The 20,341-nt window shown below is 47.9% G+C and overlaps 1 protein-coding gene across 2 annotated transcripts in view; it reads right to left on the bottom strand.

Moving 5' to 3' along the window:
* Window positions 1–20,341, bottom strand: part of PCGF3 (polycomb group ring finger 3) — a 67,505-nt gene that overhangs the window by 7,137 nt on the left and 40,027 nt on the right. The window contains exons 2-6 of one of the 2 annotated variants that reach the window (XM_029054007.2): window positions 17,137–17,254; window positions 14,086–14,182; window positions 5,886–5,941; window positions 2,063–2,173; window positions 497–585 (exon numbers count right to left, since the gene is read on the bottom strand). In XM_029054007.2, the coding sequence (XP_028909840.1) occupies window positions 497–585; window positions 2,063–2,173; window positions 5,886–5,941; window positions 14,086–14,182; window positions 17,137–17,245 (462 nt within the window). In that variant the 5' untranslated portion in view covers window positions 17,246–17,254. Of the gene's footprint in view, window positions 1–496; window positions 586–2,062; window positions 2,174–5,875; window positions 5,942–14,085; window positions 14,183–17,136; window positions 17,255–20,341 lie in introns of both variants that reach the window. The other variant, XM_007672835.3, reaches the window with a different exon arrangement.

The following is a 20,341-nucleotide window of genomic DNA, read 5'->3' as shown; positions in this document are numbered from 1 at the left end:
AACAGTGTGGCCTAGTGGATAGAGCACCGGCCTAGGAGGCAGAAGGGCCTGGGGTCTAATCCTGGCTCCACCACTTGTCTGCTATGTGACCACGGGCAAGCCACTTCACTTCTCTGGGCCTCCATGACCACATCTGTAAAATGGGGGAAAAGAGCCCCATGTGGGACACGGACTGTGTCCAACCTGATTAGCTTGTACCTACCCTAGCACTGAGTATATTGTATGGCACTTAAATCCCACAATCATTATCGGTTTTAGGCAGATCGCTCAATATGTAACCTATAGAAAAAGGGCAGAAACCAGCATTATCTTCTTGGTAATACGTAGATACCTCTCTCTGGCAATTCAGCTTTCAATCCTCTGTCAAAAGCGTCCTAGAGAAAAGCATTCTGCTTCGAGAGAGCATTCGATTAACTGACGCATTCTGTCATTCGGAAGAAACACGCCTATCGATACTCGAAAAAAAGGATTAACGACGAAGGGGGAGATAATCTACCTGTTCATCGCTTCTGTGATAGTCATTATCCTCTTCTTGTTTCTCTTCTGATGCGTCTTTGTTGGAAGTGTCATCTGCTTTCGTTTCACCTTTAATATAAATGCAGAATACTGTACTAATCCAAGATGGTAAAATAGAGGGCAACTTCAATTTCACGAGGTAGTCGATGCACAGGCGAAATATTAATCTGAAAACTTATAGGTAGATTTCCCCAACCAAAGCATAAACAAAGACCAGCAAAGTCGACGCGTTCAGAAGCGGGCCACAGGATTTTGTCATAAAGAGCCTTTCTCCGATTCCCAGGCCATTTTACATGAGGCGGAAGGCGTCCTGGGACCACGTCACTTAAGAGAAACTGAACCGTGACGGGTGGAGGAGCAATAAACAGTGTGGTTTGCTTGTCCACAGCTGGGCTCATACCAAGTTAAGAACAACTTTAGTGTACATGAAATGACAGAATAACACATATTAAGTTGTGTGGGGCAATGACACTGTTATCATTGGACTCCGGTCCTCGGGGAGGACTTAACAGAGTACCATGTGCATAAGGGCTCATGCCTTTTTTTTCCCCCGATTCTGAAATTAGTGAGCTTCCACAAAAGAGAGAGGTAAAAACTCCACACTGTTTAAGGATTTGGTTTAATCAGTCTTTTTTTACTTATGCAACAAGAAATGCTTTCGTCTCACTTCCCCCAAAGAGACCGATACACACACACACACATATACACACACACACCCATCACATAACCTCCACCTCAAAAAGCCACACGTTATAAACTTAAGATGGACACTCAACTAAACCTACCACAAAAAGAAGTGTTATCTATCCGCAACAGTACACTCCCTCAACCCGAAGGACCAACACAACCAGATCCCAGTGCCAAACTTTATCACAGCCTGGGAGGCCAGCACCCCATTCTACCCTACCTTTTCTCATAACCATCCAGGCACTGGTTTCCGAACCTCTCGTACAAAGCGCTGTGGGAAATACCGGAAAGGATCTGTCCTCACGAGGACTCACGAGAAATAAAGACAGTCGCCTCTCCTCCAGGAGATCTTTCCCAATTAATTTCTCATCACCTTAGGTTATATGCCCCCAAGCCCCTTGCAACTGCCCCTTTAGCATTTCCATGTCACCTCCACCCCCGTGTACTCATAACCGCCCATAACACTTACGTGTATATCTTACCTACCCTCTTACTGAAGCACTCTCTCATATGCACAGCCCAACTCCTTCATCCTATTGGTAAATTATTTTAGTGTGTCTTCCCCTGAATCATAAACTCCTTGAGTGCAGAGATCGTGCCTACTAACTACTGTACTCCCTCGAGTGCTCAGTACAGTGCTCTGCACAGAATAGGCACTCAAATACTACTGATGGTGACGATGACGATGGTGATGATAATGACGAAGAAATGTACGCCCCCTCTGAACGTAAACTCCTTGGGACTGGGGAGTCGGGGCAGGCGAAGGCCTCGGAGGGAAAGGCTTTAAATCATACTCGGTACAGCACATCACACCTTCACACTTGACCTCGTCAATCGCTCGTTGAAAGGTTCAACTTACCATTCCTATGGGAGTCTAAGTGTTGCTTTGCAGAACAAGTCTCTCCTTTGATGTCCCCTGGCACTTCCATGCCCAATTTGTGGTAGAATTCCCTCTGCTTTTTCATTTCCGCTATTAAAAACAAATTTAACTTTTAAAATAAAAGACCAGCAGGAGGTTTCCGGAGTACCTCAAAACCCTGCCCACCAGAAATGAGACCACTGATCAGACCATCACAGTGAAGACTAGAAGGAAACATTTAGATGGTAGACTTCTCAAGAGCTGGGACTTAGTCTACTCTACATATATCCCCAGAGCACCTGGAAAAACGTGAGGAAGCCAAAATGTATCTGATAGATGTTGATGATTATGATGATGAAGAGGAGGAGGGAGATGATGATGATGATGATGATAAAGTAATTCCATCCCTTCACAGTCTCTTCGTCCCTTCCAACCTCACCGCTCCCACATCACCAAACGAGTACCAACAGCAAATATTCCTTGGGATTCGGGCTATAGCCAGCTGTTATTCAAGGCTGGATTTTTCAGTTTGCGAATTATCCCAACTCCTTCACTGTCTTCTCCCTCCTATAAAGCCTGCCTTTTGGATAGCCCATTGTCCATTATTAACAACAGACTAGGGGAAGGGAGAGAAGTAGAAAATCCCATCCACAGATTTCAAGATTAGAACAGTGCCTGGCACATAGTAAGCGCTTAACAAATACCACGATTATTATTAAGTGCCACCTACTTTACGATGGGGATGGTGACGACGGAATCTCTCATCACAAAAGGCAGATGAACCTCGATCCCGAGACTTCAGGACCAAGAATCCGTGCAGAGGAACTGATTGCAAGATCTTTATATTTATATTGTCTCTAGACTGTAAGCTCCTTTGGGGCAGCGAATGCCGTACTGTACTCTCCCAAGCGCTTAGTCCAGTGCTCTGCGTATAGTAAGCACTCGATAAATACTTCCGGTTGACTGGTTAGAGAGCTAAGTGGCTTGGGCAGCATCCTTCACACTCTCTTGGCCCTACCAGCGCCAGAGTCACAACGCTGAACTACTTGAATTTTTTCTGCAGTGCTTGTAACAACATTAAGGGAACTTTCTCTCTCAGAAATAATATTTGCTTATTATTGTGTCAACAAAACCCGAGAAAAGAAAAGAGAAAAACCTGGCCTCGAATGACCCCAGCCCAGATACCCGACGATATCCCAGGGTTCGGGGGATTGTGTCACCGTTCGCTCCTCCAATTCCCTGGGCTGTAAGCCCAATAAAAACTGTGGTGGGGTGTTTAAATTCATCCTGAATTTTGCTCTTTACAAGCTACTACAATAAAGAATACTTCTCTTTTTACAGGATTTTAGACCGTCAGTGAATGTGGAGGCAGCCCAGAAGGGACTACATGCTGAAAAGGTTGGAAAACAGCCCTCGGGAAAGAAAAAAAAAAATTGGATTTGTTTAGCCCAGAAAGGAGAAAGCCCAGGTTAGACTTAATATCGGTAGAGGTAATATTGTAGAGGTCAACAAGAACAGATATCTCTGTTTCCACTGAGGCCAGGATAAGAAGGCACGGGAATAAATCGCAACAGGGGGGATTTAGGTTAGACAATAGAAAGAACAGAGCTGGTGGAGTCTCTGTGCAGATTTTTTTGTTTTCCCCAAGGGTAAACAAATACATTTCAGATTTCAGAATCAGTTTGAGTATCGGTTTTCCTCAGGGTAGGAAGAGAGATTGTATTTCCACGATTCTATGACTAATATACAGCACCGGAGCAACGGCCACAATGGCCGTTCTTAAAGTTGCCTGCTGCTGGTTTCATCCCTTCTCGTTAGCTTAAAAATCGATATAAGCAGCCATTTCTGCCATGCAAAGTTGAGTGGGCACATTGGCCAATATCTCCCACAACTCTACCACTTGAGTAGGGGGAAGAAATGTGCATATAGCTCTAAATATATATATATATAGATAGATGTGTGTGTGTATATATACACATATGTATATGTATATACACACACACACATCTATATATATATATATATATATATATATATGAAGAGAGAGAAACAGAGATCTATCTCCAATCTATCTCCAAGTTAAGTCTGGGAATGAGCAGAGCATCTTGCGGTGAGTGACGCAAACACATGGAGCTAACCAAGAGGGGAAAACTCAAGAGAAAATTACAAGAGGAGCCTTTAGACAAGTGCAAGACAAGAAAAAGTAAGTGGCAGAAGGAATGGGAGAGAAGGAGAGAGAATGAATTTGAGAGAGAGAGGATCAGAAGGAAAATGGAATGACAACTTGAGCATTTTCAAAAAAGATGTAAATATCCTTTTAGAAAACCACAAGGAAAAAAAAGCTTGCATGCAGGGAACTGCGTCCCACAGACGTTTTTAAAATAACTTGAATGCACTTTGTGGAGAGCACTGTATTACGTGCTTGGGAGAGTATGATATAATTGGTAGACGCAGTCTGCCCACAAGAAGCTTATGGTCTAGAGGGATTTCTACGGTCTCTCAGTTTTCCAATCGCCACTTTAGCCCAGGGGCCTTTCCAGAGGCTTAGAAACTTAAAGCTGTGATAATAGACGGCAATTCCGCTTTAGTCCAGGGATATTTCCTTCGGTGATTTCTAGCTCCATCTTCCGCTCTAGACGGTAAGCTCCTCATGGGCAGGGGACGGTGTCAACCAACTCGGTTGTGTTGTATTCTCCCGAATGCTTAGTACAGTGCTCTACGCACAGTAAATGCTCAGTAAACACCACGGACTGAGGGTGATGAGATGGCAATTTCCCACCAAGAGGCTATATTTACGTGACTTTGTTTAAATGATACTTTAAATAGACCTTTCCCCTGAATCTTGAGCCGTCAGTATTAGCATGCCTGCCTGAACATTTATCCTGGACAAACTACTGTACGTGAAAGCCCCAAAATCCTGGTCTGTCTCCTACTTAGACCGGGAACCCCACATGGGACAGGGACCGTGCCCCACCGGGATGACCCGTATCTCCCCCGGCGCTTAGGACAGTGCTGAACACATAATAAGCACATCATCATCATCCCCAAACCATAGTAGTAATCCCTGCCATGTCTTGGAAAATGGTGTACTTCTTCTAGGGGGAAATTGGGAGTCACGGGAGGAATGTTAAGAGGGGTTGCCAATAACAATAATAATAACAATAATACTTAAATACCTACTATATGCCAAGCACTGTTCGAAGCACTGGGATAGATACAAGTCAGTCAGGGACCGTGTCCCTGATCCAAAGGGGGCTCTTACAGTTTAAGTAGGCTGGAGTAGGACTGAATCCCCATTTTCCAGATAGGTGACTGAGGCAAAGAGAAGTTAAATGACATGCCCGAGGTCACACGGCTGATACGCGGCAGAGCCAAGACTAGAACCCAGGTCCTCTGACTCCCCAGGTCCGTGCTCTTTCCAGCAGGCCTTGCAAAGAAGTCCAATTGGCATAGTCGCTGCATTATCTTGTCTACAGAATGTAAGGTGGCACAAAATAGGCGACGTTTGAAGTGGTGATTCCCAGAAGGGAAAGATCAGAGTTTGCCTCAGTGAGAAGTTGTCAGAGCGCAACGGGGATGGAAAGATGGGAAAAGCCTAAGCACCAATCCCTCCGGGCAGGATGTGCCAAGCTTGGCCTGGGGGGATGAAAGGGGATCTTGGGCTAAAAATCACCCCAAGATTATGGGTTTGACCGACCAGCTGCATAATGGCGGTGCCAACTGGAGAGCAGCTCGAAAGGATGGTTTCAGTGGAAAAGTGAGCACTTTCTAGTAGCAGTTTAGCTATTTTACTATTAAAACATTGAAACATACCGAGACTTACCTTCTTGCAGGCCTGGTACCAGTTTGTAAACAATATCCTGCATTGTTCTGTCATGACTGGCAGAATAAACAAAACAGGGGACATTAGAATCATTACAATCCCACCTTCCGTTGAACTTTGCCATTTCTATTCTGCAGGTAACTGTGCTTAATATCAAGCTCCAATACTGAACGGGTTTGGAACTCAAGAGTAGAATTAGTTTGCACTGCAGAGGAAACCAAATTACATGAAATATATCTAACGATTCACGTGGGGGGGTGGGGGGGGATAATGAGTTTAAAGCCACGGGTGTTTAAGTTTGTGCTACCACAAGAAAATTCTTTTTTACGAGACTGATTTCTTGCACGTGTCGCTTGACTTAGATGTCAAATACATGCGAAAAGGTAGAAGAAAGATTATCCAAGCTATAAAGAACGCTTTCAATCAAAGGTATTCATCTTTTCGGTCTCCTGCGAGGTAATCAGTTAACACCCCAGACTTACGTGCCCAGAAATACGATCGACTCTACATAGCTCAGTCCTCAAGTATATTACTCAATAAAACAAAATACAGCATGATGCAATCACAGCCACTTCCACCTAGGGAAAGCTCTGTAATCAAATTCAAGGTGGCAGAAATGAGTATTATTCGAGGTGCGAAGCACAGGTGCTGAAGATTAGCATAAAGTCTGAAAATAAATGATTAGCATAGAGTCTAAAGATAAATATTTCCTCCTCTCTCCAGGTAACCTTGGGTTTCTTTTTTAGTACAGGTGATGAAACTGAACAATCCTAATGTTAATTTTCAATTACTGAAATGACCGGACTTGCCGTTTCTGCTCCGCACATACACTATATAAGCAGGACCTGACTAACTCAGAGGACATTTGATCATTGGTACGATGGCACCGAGAGAGAGGCGGGCAGGGAAAGATGGAGACCGGGATCGTTGCCTGCCTAGCTCTGTTACTGCTCTACCTCTAATCTACCATCTGGCATCACTCATGTTAGGAAAACGTACCCTATAAAAGTCCCGCCTCTCCTCCGGGGCCCGTTAGGATAACTTTCAAAGTCCGATGGCTGCGGTAGTTCAAGCCAACTCGTGCCCAAACAACGGAAACAAAAAAACCCCAAACACCGGCAACGAAACCCCCCCAGTAATAACAGAGCCCCAGTTGATGTCACACCAGGGCCAGGAAATTCATGCCATTTCTGAGTGAGATCGGTTCCCACTGGGGCACGAGATAAGCCCATGTCAACTCTGGGAGCCACAGAGTTTTGGTGTCGGTCGTTAGGGTCAATCCTTTCTAGAATTCCAATCAATTCCCTGAGGGTTTTAGGCCCTCGTGCTGAGAAAGCCTCGGCCGTTTGATGGGGCCACAGATCTCGGTCTCTGGATTGGCCGGCGAATAAGAGGCATTACCGAGAAAGAGAGGAAGAATTGCGGACGGATTCTGACTGTAACAGGCCCGGTCCTGTTAAGGTACGGACTGGGGCAGCAGCGGGTCACCGGCAAAAAGAACTTGCTCCAATACCCTGACCCCAAATGAGAAAAATACTGATTTGGAGATCCTGATCCTAGGCGGACCAGAAAAACAAATAATTACTCTATCTGTTAAGCGCTTACCACGTGCCAAGCACGCTACTAAGCGCTGGGGTAGACTCAAGTCGGATGCAGTTCCCGTCCCACGATGGGCTTCCAGTTTAAAGGACTGGGAGAAGAGGGACTGACTCCCCATTTTCCAGATGAGGAGACTGAGACCCAGAGAAGCTGAGTGATTTGCCCAAGCTCACAAGGCAGGCAGGTGGCGGGGCTGGGATTAGAACTCGGGTCCTCTGACTCCCAGGCTCTGTGTTCTTTCCATTAGGCTGATGCTGCTGGTGAAAGTAAGTGGGCAGATAATACCCACTGAAGCGAAAGTCTAACTTTGTTAACACTGATTCATCTTGCTTGCAATGAATCCTTTTCCCCCCCCCCTCAGTTGCCCTCCCCTCCCTTTCCCAACAAGATTTCCAGTTTAGAGATCCAAGCTGTTGGCTTCGACTAAAGGAAAGAGAGATAGATGAGGATGGAGCAAAAACTCCGGTGAGGGGCAAGGTTTAGGGGTGAAAACCCTTGTAGGCAGACTCATTTAATGATGTTACATTTAATAATATTCATTATTTTAACCAATGCATAGAATCACTACTATTGGGAATGTTTCTTGAGGGGATTTAGAGATGAGGCATGAAATAACAGAGTACACATTAGAGACAGAGATTCTAAGAGACTCATAAATGGGTTTGGGACTTTATTACAGAGGGAAATAAAATCCACTTTCAGTTATTTTTTTCTTTCAGACTGAACGATGAGCAGCTGCCCTGTCTACTCTGGGCTACTCAGTCTTGCAGGATTTGGTTCTATACTCACCGTTCTTTGGGACACAGTCTGTCCCAGTACACGAAAGCCGAGTGATCAAAAAAAACATTGATTTGGATAGCTTCATTGTGTTCTTCCCCCTTAACAAAATGGCACCCAGTTCTTTGCTTGTCTGGAGCATGTGGAACTTGGGCTCCCCAGGGTAGGTAAAAGGTCTTGGCAAGAATGTAAATAAAGCCCTACTCTAGTCACCTGCCTTAACGGAGAACTGGTCAAGATCTTCCTTACCTGATTCATCATTTATAAGCTATCGAATCACTGCTTGATCATTTCTTTCCCCAAACCCCCTGAACCTCTTGGTTTTTCTTTGACTTGTCTGTCATGCCTTTTATTCATTTTCGGTCATCTTGGACCGTTCTCCACTTCCTATATTTTCTTCTCATCCCTTTGAGACCCAAGGGGACCGGTATCTCTCCTCCCATTTTACAGATGGGAAAAATGAGGGGAAGTTAAGAGACTTGCCTAAGGTTGGCGGGACAGCAGCCCAGTGTTCTCGGGCTTTGCAGGCCGAGTCTCGAAGACCACAGGAGAATTTAAGTACGATAATGGCTGGTCCAGTGAGAGTCTGGGAAAGGCTGCCTTCCCAGAACCTCGTGCAACGGTTAGGCCCTCCGGTTTTATGTTGAATTGAGCCTGGCGTCACCGTGGGGGCAGGGGGAGCCACGGCTCAGTAGAGAAGCAGCATGGCGTAGTGGATAGAGTACGGGCCGGGGAGTCACAAGGTCATGGGTTCTAATCCCGACTTCACCACTGGTCCGCTGGGCAAGTCACTTCACTGGGCCTCAGTTACCTCATCTGCAAAACAGGGATGGAGACTGTGAGCCCCACGTGGGACAGGGACCGGGTCCAACCACATTTGCTTGTATCCACCGCAGCGCAGGGCCCGGTGCCTGGCACATAGTAAGTGCTTAACAAATACCACAGGCTGTTAGTGGTGTTTCTTAGTGTGGGGGACAGCTAGGGCCTCACGCTGTACTCTCCTCAGTCAATCGTATTTATTGAGCGCTTACCGTGTGCAGAGCACCGTATTAAGCGCTTGGGAGAGTACAGCCATAAACAGACACGTTCCCTGCCCACAGCAAGCTTACAGTCTAGAGGGAGAGACAGGCACTAATAGAAATAAATATCCTCCGGAGGGTCCTCTTGTAAGTTGGTGAGTTGCGTAGCTAGCTTGTGCCCCTCGGCTTCGATTAGACCTGGGCGATTTTTTTTAATAAAGATTTTGGCTTTTACTCATTTCCGGTCTGTTAAATGGCTCCCGGTTAGCTCACGGGCCTTTTCTTCGTATGAAATTTACCTCCGGAGCACAGACGTTTCCGTGGTTGGTTTCCGATCGAAACGCAGTAAAAACAGAAACAGACCCCACTGTACGCTCACGGCTCCAGGGAGGGTCACGGAACACGGTACGCTCCGTGGGCCTGTCCACAGCCTGGTCGCCGAATCGTGCTTCTTCAGTATCCACCGGCCCAAAGAGCGGTCCGATCATACAAACTTTCCTAACCTGTTGATTTGCGGGACGAAGTCAACCCCTAGGTTGACAGCTCGTAGGATGCGTGTACCTGTTTCGGCAGGAGGCACCAAATGAGGAAAAGGATTCAACCAACCTGAAGACCTAGAGAAAACTGCCGTGTCCGGTCTTCTTTCTGGAGACCTACAGGCATCCGACACACCCAAAGTCTACAGCGGTTTCAACCGACCCCGTCTACGTGTAAAACCGAACAGCAAGTGGCGAGATGGGAATCACAAGACAATGAGACCCCGGAATGCGGTCGGCCCACCGTCACCCAAGCGCCACTCACGGCATCACACCTTCGGTGAGTGACACGTACGTGTGGAGGACGGGCGACCGAACGATACCCCGACGACTGCTTTAGGCTGGGCTGAAATGGCAGAGTTGTAAACGGGGCGGACAGAGAAGAGAGTTAAAAATACGATGAACCGAAACCTCACACGATGTGGCATAGGAGTGGACAGCCAGGAGACGGCAGCAGAAGGCAGATCAGCCCGGGGGCACAGCAATCAGAAATGGGATGACTGCCTTGGAGTAGAGGCTTCGGGAAGACTGGGGTGCCCGGAGAGGACTGCAAGCGCTTAGTACAGTGCTCTGCACGCAATAAGCGCTCAAGCAATACGACTGATCGACCGTAAACGGGCCAGGCACTGTGGGTGATAGCTACAACGGAGCGGCGGTGGACATTCCGTACGTGCACTCGATGAAGAGGGGACGTGGTCAGGCACACAATGATCTTCTCGACTACCCCTGTACACAGATAAGACTCCCATTCGCAGAAGCGCCATCTTTAAACCTGAAAAGCGGACATACACGTGTAGGTACATATAAAAACATAAAATCCCTTTAAGAAGCTCCCCCCTTATACACCCACACTCTAAGGAATTCCGTAACTTTTCGGTCAACAGTGTTTACTGACCAGTGCATATACAGCATTACTATATGCTGTGGGATTCCAAATTACCGTCCTCAAGGAGCTCACAATAGAATGGGGGGCGGGGAGGAAGGCAGGAGAAGAGGGAGTGGGAAGAAAGAGGCAAGACAATACAACCAAATATAAAGATGATCTACACCATGAAAATCAGAAACATATGCATTAGAAGTCAGATGGAATACAAACAACAGAATCGTGACTACTATATACACTAGTGACAGAGTAGCATTGGCAGTTGGGTAGGCGCTAATTTGTGAGACTTCTTGGAGGAAGTGAGTTTCTGAGAGAGCTTTCCAAGGAATGGAGGAGGGAAATGGCTCGGAAAAGAGGTAAAAGTCCCAGCAGCAGGAATGGAACGCACATAAAGGCTGAGAAGTTAGGGGATCATCTGTGGGGCACAGAACCCGGGTTGGTTTGGTTGAGAAGAGGAAGGGATGAGGGCAGTGGAAAAGGGGGAGGAGAAAGGGAGGAAGATCCAGCCGCCGGAGAGTTTTAAAGCTCAAGGCTAGGAGTTCAGATCTAATGCCAACGGCAGGTGTCACGATAACGTTTAAGGAAGATGGGTTCCGTGTCTCGGACGGATGGCAGAGGAGACCATCTATGGACACGGGGGCCGATCGGGCAACCTCGACAGCAGAACAAGTCGGAACGGAGGAAAAGGGAGGCACGTGAGAGCGCTATCGCCCAGGGGCTGTACAGGTGGCCGCATCCTTTCCGCGGGTAATCCCGGGCCCCCTCCGACGGCCGACGCGACCCGAACTTTAGCCCCGACTTCCTTCTCCGGTTCTACTGTCATCTCCTGGAAATCTGTGTCGGTTTGCTTACCGGAGGAACGGACGGAACCCGCCGGGAAAATCTCCCGAGAGGTGCAGGGAGCCAGTTGAAGTAGCAGTGGTTCCCCAGAGCCAGGTAAGAGTAAAGGTGCCGGGAGGCCGGGTTTGGAGGACTGGGGTACGGTCAGTGAGGCCAGAGCCTCAGCGAGGGTGTGGGGGAGGTGGTGCTTCAAAGGTGCGAAGTGCTCGGACCGAGCCCGATAGCAGAGAACTGGGGCCCCGGGGCTAAAGTACAGCCAGGATTGAAAATCTCTCCTGAGGCTTACTCCTCCCTCTCCTCTGCAGGTGATTCAGGAGCAGAGGGTTGTTTCCTGCTTCCGCTTCCAGATGTTTAAGGATCCGGCACGAAATCGTTCCGGCAAACCGAGCGGGCTGTGGCCCGGCTAGCTCCCTTGCAGAACAGCTCCTTAAGGCCACGTCGAAAAGAAGCTGCAGGGCAGCAAGACAGAAATGCTCACGGCATATACGCACTTCCCGGACCCTGACTCCGTCACTCAGCAGTGCTGCGGTTCCTAGGGTGCACTGCCCATGAAGAGATGCGGCACAAGCCCCTTCCCTTTCCCCACCCCCACCCCCCACCCCATTCCTGACTTGAGTCCACATGTCCCTATCCCATGGCGGGTTTCAAGAGCGTTGGTGCTCTCCCTCCGGAGGGAAAGCCAGTCGGGCTCAACGTTTTAACGGCAGACGACTCCCAAGACGTAGTCTAATACAATAGTGCCACTTTCTGGTACTTAAAAGTACAAGACGGTGTTTCCACGGCGATGACGGTGGCGTCTGGAGTCAAGAACGCCGGACGAGCCGCAATCCCGAAACGTCAGAACTGAGACCTCGTCCGGGGGGACGGGGGTAGATGGTCGCGCTCGTGGCTTCAACGGTGCCACTCGCCCGCCCTCTCCCCGGCCGCTACGCGTATCTTTGCTACTGAGTGTGACCGGTAAAGCGAAATACACCCGACGGGAATTCACCGAAACACCACCACTCGGGATGGTTAAAGTGGATGTTACAAAGGAATACGCCTAATGAAACCGACACGGGTTCTTTCGGCTCACCGCGTGCCTCCTGAGGTGGCCGTGGGTGCAGTAAGAGACACCCTTGGCAGACAGAGGCGAAGGAAGGCTTTCCGCTGCCCTTCCCCTTATTCTCGTCCGCCGGCTTCAAACCGAGAAATCGCCGCCGAGAGCGGTCATCTCCACCTGCTGCTTCACCAGGGTTAAGGGGCCAGTGGGGAGCGGAGTGCCCCACTACAGCTGTGCAGACGGCAAAATGGCTGCCAGCCGGCCCCCCCGCCAAATGGGGCCGCCCGTCCTTGAGGCGGCGCGGCCAGAGGGACACGTTCTCTCCCTTTTCCCCGTAGGGCCTCAGGACGGTCCGTCCTCCTCTAGAGGGTTGGGCTCACAAGCAGCCCACATCAATTCGACACAGGTTTCCCCTGTTAGCCACTGTCTAGGGCCAGGAGGAGAATGAGTGGCAGGAGGATACCCACACTCCCGCCCTGTGGAGCTCTGAAATCGGGAAACCAAAAGGAAGGAGGGCGGAGGAAACCTTTTAAGTAGAACGGTGCCTCGGGCGACGAATGCGGCATCCCAGATGAAGCCTGGGAGCTCACCGCCGAGACCGGGCCGGCGCGGCATGCGGCTATCGAGAAAAAAGTGGCTCCATTTGGCAAAAAGCTTCCCGAGGAAGAGACGAGAGAGACAAGGAAGAGAGAAACGAGTGCCGGGCGCCGCAAACGTGAAGCCGGCCCCACAGTGAGGGACGGCCATTTTGCGCACCCAACGCGCGGCCAGGGCTACGGGTCCCGCGTTGCCCTTTCGGGTCCTTCGGGCGCTCGGGTGAATTTCACCCGTGGTGTCTTCAAGGGGAACTCTATATGACACTAACTGCTTAATGTGATTTTCTTTAGCGCTGGAACAACATTCAAACTAACAGGCTTAGAAGGATCTTCCTTCTTTTCGGACGGGGGCGGGGGGGAGAGGGAGGCGAAGGGGGCAACGAGCCCTCCTGAACATCGCCCGGTGGGAGGGCACTCTAGGGTGGTCCTCGTCCCCCATCTTGCATAAGCCTTTGTTTTTTCCACCCGAAGGAACTTCTGGGAACCTAACCTCCACGACTGTCCCTGACAGTCACATTCGGCCACCTTATACGGGACTGGCGGATGCTCTTCGGGGATGCAATGAAGCATAAGTTGAAGTTATAGAACAGAGCCGCTGATAGCCGTGAAATACCAATATCCGAGATGGCTCGGTTTAAACCAACACCCTATAATGTCCTCAGGGCAAAGAGTTAAAACAGAACCCTAGGAGATCCCAAGCAGTAGCTGTCTTTACCCAAGGTCAGACTGATAGATCTACATGGGGCCATCTGGGAAAATCACCCCGTCGTGGGCTTGAACTGGCAACCGAGGAAAAGTCATTGAATTTAAATATAGTGAACAACATTAATGTACTACTTTAGGAAAGGCTACTTTCATGCACTGCTAAATTATACATTTTTTTTTTTGTCTTTCACATCGTGTATACTTACCCGATATATTGCAGAGGGTGACTCTGGTGTATAACAATTCTACACGTGGGGCAAGTGTTATTTTCTTCCAAATATTTTACCAGGCAACTCCTACAGACTGTTTTCAAAAGTATATTTACAATTAGAAAATCCACAAATTAGGAAGTGCTCATTTATACTCTTCTGAACATTTAAAAATGAAAGGGGTCAAAAATCAGTCACCACGTACGGCCATAGAACCGAAAGGGTTACATTCCAAATTTTCAGATATATTCATAGACTCGTACTTGCATATCGGGCTTCAAACAGGGTGGTTTGACTATCACCCTCAAACCAACAGCAAAGTCACTTCTCCAAACCACCACCTCAGCTTTTGGATGGGCGGGAGTGGTGGGCGAAAGAGGGAGAGGGAGGTGGAGGGAGAAGATGCGAGTCAAAGGGTGAATGATGAAAGAGGGTCATGAGATGGAGAAGGGAGGGAGGAAGACCTAAAAAAAACTGGTCCTAGTTGTAGCTTCCCATAACTTACTTTCAAGCTCTATTTATAAAGGATACTTGAAAATGCCATTTCCCATCTCCTCAGGTGATCAGATTTTTCTCAATCATAGGCGAAGCAAAAAGCAACAAGGTTAATTCTGCTAACTTTGGCTGAGGCCCTTTTAAGGTCCAGCTGCAGTTCAATGCAAATAAAATTCACCCATACGGCCCCATTACCGAGGTGAGTATAATTTGCATTTTCCCCCGACTAAAAAAAAAAAAAAAAAAACTACGGCACTGTGGTTTCTAATTTTGTTTTGCCGTTCTCTCTCCCATAGGTAGGTAGGCTGCCATTCGAATCGGAACATTTGCTTTTTTAAAAATGTGCCCCGGAGATATGACCTTGGCAGTCTGTCTTATTTTCCACCTCTCTAAATTTAAGCTTCCGGAAGCGGGATTCTGAAGCTAAACAGTGACATCTGCCTTTCGGTTAAGATAAAGGACCCCAAGTCGACCGCCACCTAAGCGGAAATTCCAAATGATCGAATCAAACCAGTTCAGCATATCAAAATATATGCAAGGCGGGGTTTTAAAAAGCTAGGCTGTCTTCAACGGAAAACCTCGGGATTTTCATTACCGTGAGATACTCGGGGAGATGGTGAAGGATGTGGGTCTCTGCCACCCCTTCAAGAACAGCTGGGAAAAAAGTTGCCAGCCAAGATTGAGCTGCCATTTCTAGCAAGGTCAAAGCAAAGCCACCGCTTCCTACGGCACCTGTGTACATTTCCGTGGGCAATTTTCATGTCTGTCTCGCCCTCTAGTCTATAAGCCCCCTCTGTGGGCAGGGAACATGTCCACCAACTCTGTTGTTCTCTCCCAAGCGCTCAATACAGTGCTCTGCACCCGGTAAGCGCTCAATAAATACCACTGATTCCACGGAAGACTTGCCCTCTCTCCAGATACGACACTGCACGGTACCTCCTGCCCCGCTACAAGTCCTACTGTAGGTTGCCCACCCCAAAGGCCCCCAAACTGGTTCCTTCAGAAACAAACTTAAGTTGGGGATTAATGGGGTGTCTTGGGAATTGTGGATTGAGGTAGATAAAAAAATATCCAGGAGTATGAGCTTTCAAAACCTCAGTTTTCACTTGTATATTCTCTATCCCCATCCCAAGCAAGGAAGGCACTCGTACCGATTTATGGTACTACCGATACCTGCAATGATGTCTTCACAATATACTCTGGAATTTTTATTTATTTTTTTTTGTCGGGGGGGGGGAGGGGGAGGCACAGCTTTCAACTCCTTTTAATCAGATCTGGCTTTAGCATATTGACTACAATCAGTAGGTTACTTTATGGAGTCGCTAGAAAGTGGCCTTGCCAGGGGCAGAAATCAGACCGATAACGAGCCCCATCCTGTAAAAAATGTTGGTATTTGTTAAGCGCTTACTATGTGCAGAGCACTGTTGTAAGCGCTGGGGTAAACACAGGGGAATCAGGTTGTCCCATGTGGGGCTCACAGTCTTCATCCCCATTTTACAGAACTGAGGCACGGAGAAGTTAAGTGACTTGCCCACAGTCACACAGCTGACAAGTGGCAGAGCTGGGATTCGAACTCATGAGCCCTGACTCCAAAGCCCGTGCTCTTTCCACTGCACCACGCTGCTTCCCGTGTAAAAGCCACTTTATTTGCCTCCGAGTTTAACCAACCTGGAAACTAATTCTGATACCCTTCTGGCCTGGAGTGGTGTCTAAATCCCACCCAGAGATCAGGATCCTGAGGTGAGCTCAAGCCACGGGGAGCCTTCGTCACGCGGGCCCGGGAGCTCCGGCTAAAATTCCGGGAGCTAAAGATCAGCCTCGAGCAGCGGGCCACCCCCAGCCTGTAGACCGTGGAATGCCCACCCCCGGGGCGATTTTTAGTCCAGACAGGACTCTGGGGCCGAAACAGGTCAGGTCAAGCCACGGCAGAGAGGAGTCCAAGGCCAACAATCTGCCAGAAATATGGCAGAGGCCTCCGGTAAAATATCCTTTGGCCAACGGCCAGAAGAGAAAACGAAATTTCACCCCTTATTTGACAAACGTCACCCGCTAACCTGACCCCCATCTGAAAAGTTGCTTATAAATACCTCTGATTTGTTTTATTTTTAAGTCTCACCCTACAGAGTACTTAGTATGGTCTGCTGCCACTGAAATTTTCATTATTCCATTTCTCACAGGCTTGCTCTCTGCAACTGAGCAACTTATTTTTTTCTGTGCTCTAATTTTAACGATTTGCACCGCCGTAATCTACTGTGGCTAGTCTTGAGTAAATTCAGTGTATCGCTTAAATGACTTTCCAGTTGAGTCTTTCCCCCCCCACCATTTCTCATTCGGTAAGACCAGTCGTATCCCTCTCTCTTACGCTCGGCTGCTAAAACCAGTGCAGCTCAGGCAAGCGAGTACACGACTGCTGCAACCTTCTCCCTTCCCGCGGCCCGACGTCAGTTTACGGTGATCATCTCGGGGACGGAACAGCTCTGGGAGGAATCTAAGGCTCACTCGGGTCCTGAGCTCCTAAAACTCTTCACATTTCAAAATCATTTTCATACTTACAGGTATGCAAACACTCTGTTACAGTAGTAGCATCAATAAGATATCCGTTGCAGAGGCGACATGTGATATGGGCATTAATATCCCAAAGCTTAATCTTTCTGGTCAACATCTTTGGTGTCTGTAGGAGAAACAATACACTCTAGTCAATATCATCATCATGATCAATGGTATTTATTGAGAGTGTATTATATGCAGAGCACTGTACTAAGCACTTGGGAGAGTTCAGTACCGCAGAGTTAGCAGACGTGTTCCCTGGCCACAACGAGCTTACGGTCTACCGTTGGCTACGCTTTCTGTTCTGCAACGATCGGACGGCTTGGGTGCCACGGGAATACCCAAAGAATTAATCGACGGGTATTCGCTGAGAGACCACGATCTCTGATGCCTTCAGGCTAGACACAGTCCCTGCCCTCGAGGGGCTTACCATCGAAAGCCACGGCTCACCATTTATCCACCCGTCATTCCTGCCGTTCAACCAGTTTTTTAGCGGTACCGGATACCACAGCCAACGGCTCGCTCCTCAAAATCCTGCATGCCCCTGGCTTCCAAGGCAGTAGTCTGGCTGTCTTCTCCTCACCTCTACAGCTATTGCACCACCTCCACTTGCTTCTTGACCACACGTTCTGGATTTTCCCCTCCCTAAGGTCTGGACCTGGTCCTTTTCCTCTCCTCCCTCTGTTCCCACTCACTCACTGTCCCTTGGAAGGGCAAGAGTAACCTCAACATTGGACTGGACCAAGTCACCAGATCTCTCTGGCAACACCTCCCCTGAATAAGACATGGAGAGGGCTCTTGTCTCTTCACCCAAATCCCCATCGGTACAATCAGTGATAAGCACCGAGCTCTGACTGTGAACAGAGCGCTGTACTGTAGGCTTGAGAGAGTACAATACTATTCATTCAATATTTATTGAGCACTTACTGTACTAAGCGCCCGGGCAAGCGCAATACAATAAACAGACACATTCCCCGCCCACGATGAGCTTATAGTCCGGGGGGGAGGCGAGAGACAGACATCAATACAAATCAATAATCTACAGTCACGGAATCAGTCGACTCGATCCCTGCCCACAAGGAGCGTCCAAGTAAGTTAAAAGAGGTTTTATTTGAGTTCTTCACTCGGGAAAAACTTGCCGGGAAATCACTGAGAAATGCTCCCGACAGGAGGGTAAAATCGGGAGCAAAATGTGGAGTGAGGGTCACGCTGTTTTGGGCGCAGGCGCCGAGGTGCGTATTTTGGGAGGGAAACGGGAAATGGAGAGTGGGAAGTTTCTGATCCTTGGATATGCTTTTATTCCCAGTTGTACAGGTTGCTTTATTACCGCCGCCACCGCTTTATACACGGTCAGTATAGGTTTTCCTTTCCTGAACGGCTCAGTGAATTTCTCCTTCCAGGGGGATACCTAAAATAAAACTTTGCTTTCCTTGCAGCCGCTGGTGGGTGATGAATGGGAAGACGCTATCCCGCGGTGCCGTTCCAGATTAGTAGGCTCCCTGTGAATAATTTATACCATTTTCAATTAGAATGACTGGGTGATGCATTCCGAATGTATGAAAGCTGCTCCGTTCACCCCCAGCCTTAATAAAGGAGGCATAAAGCTCTAGTTTGGGTCGGTATACTAACTCATGCTAATACATTCTATTATATTTCCCTGACAGTTATATACCCGAACAATCTCTAAATGGAACTTGCAGTAGGCTACATCAAAAATAAATACCACTGCTTAGCATGTGTATAACCTTATTCAACAGCAAAACATTTCCAGAATTATTTTCGGCGGCCCTCTGTAGTAACGGGATTGGATTTTACTGACAAGAAAATATTTCCTAGGCATATTCTACCTAGAGGCTTAGCTTAATCCTCAAAATAAAGAATACGGTGACCGTTTTTCATTTTCACGATTTTACCCACACGTTATCAGTCCGTAGAGACCTCGGATTTAAGGCGAACAAGATACCACCGGCGGATTACTTAACCGGAAGCAGAATCAGGCAGGCAGCAAAACTAAATGGAGAAGCCCCACCTGACGATGTCCACTGAAACCTGGACGAAACCCAACCAAAGAGACACGAAGAGAACCACCCAGGCACAGCACGCAACAAAAACAGGGGGCTCTACACGCATTATCACCTTCAGAAACCCACGCCCCATCACACAATAAGCACCTGGCTTCTATAAAATGACGGGTGGGGAGTATTTTTTTTAACTACGTGGTAGGGTGGGGCTTGACCAAAAAAAAAAAAAAACCCCAAAAACTACAGTGTGCACGTAAAAGTCATCTTTTGCTGGGCTTCCTGGTTTTCCACTGTCTGTGCACTGCAAGATTAAAGCTCTCCTTTAATGAGCCCATTTTGAGGCAGTTTTTAGGGCAGAATCTGCTGGATAAAAAAAATATTTAGGGCTAGCAGATCTTCAGAGCGTGTGGCTGAATGGCACTTTCTGCCTATTGGAATGGCCAAGTGGCCAATATCCTGAGCCACCTATTTTTGCGTTTATTTTATTTTTCTTTTGGCCTCTGCCATCTACTCGATTAGGTTTTCCACCGTGACCCCACCATATATATCTGCAAGACGGCTGGCCTGGGCTACGGGGGCCGTCCAAGATAAAAAAACACACTCTGCACTCCTAGTAGTAAAAACGGCTGTTCACTCGTCCACTTTATATGACATAGAGTCATTCACTTTCCATCTTATAAAAAAAAAAAAAAAGGAAGCACTGGGATCTTCACCATCAATGGTATTTGAGAGCTTACTGTGTGCAGAGCGCTGTACTGAGTGCCGGATCAATCAATAGTATTTATTGGGTACGTACTGTAAATCCAAATATGAAAAAACTATAAGCTCTTTGATGGGGGAAATCCAGAAGCTGGACAGAGTAGGAAGGGCATGCTATGCTGAAAAAAATAAAGGGGGGAGGGGGTATGAGATAGATATGACTGCCACTTGAATTATAAAAGACAAAAAGAGGTGCCGCATGTGCTCGGAGTGACTATTTATCAAGGTCATCCCAATTCCAAACCACAGATTAGCGGAGTGGAATATCCCAATATCTCCTTCCAAGATGGAGGGAACGGGGCAGGGAAGAATGGGAGAAAATTCTCTGTTCTATCCTACATAATAATAATAATAATAATGATAATGGCGTTTGTTAAGCACTGTTCTAAGCGCTGGGGGAGATACGAGATCATCGGGTTGTCCCACGTGGG

Source organism: Ornithorhynchus anatinus, chromosome X3 (genome assembly GCF_004115215.2).
Source record: "Ornithorhynchus anatinus isolate Pmale09 chromosome X3, mOrnAna1.pri.v4, whole genome shotgun sequence".
NCBI classification, from domain to species: Eukaryota; Metazoa; Chordata; class Mammalia; order Monotremata; family Ornithorhynchidae; genus Ornithorhynchus; species Ornithorhynchus anatinus.
The sequence above is the reverse complement of the archived record's forward strand: the minus strand, read 5'-3'. Positions and strand labels throughout refer to the sequence as shown.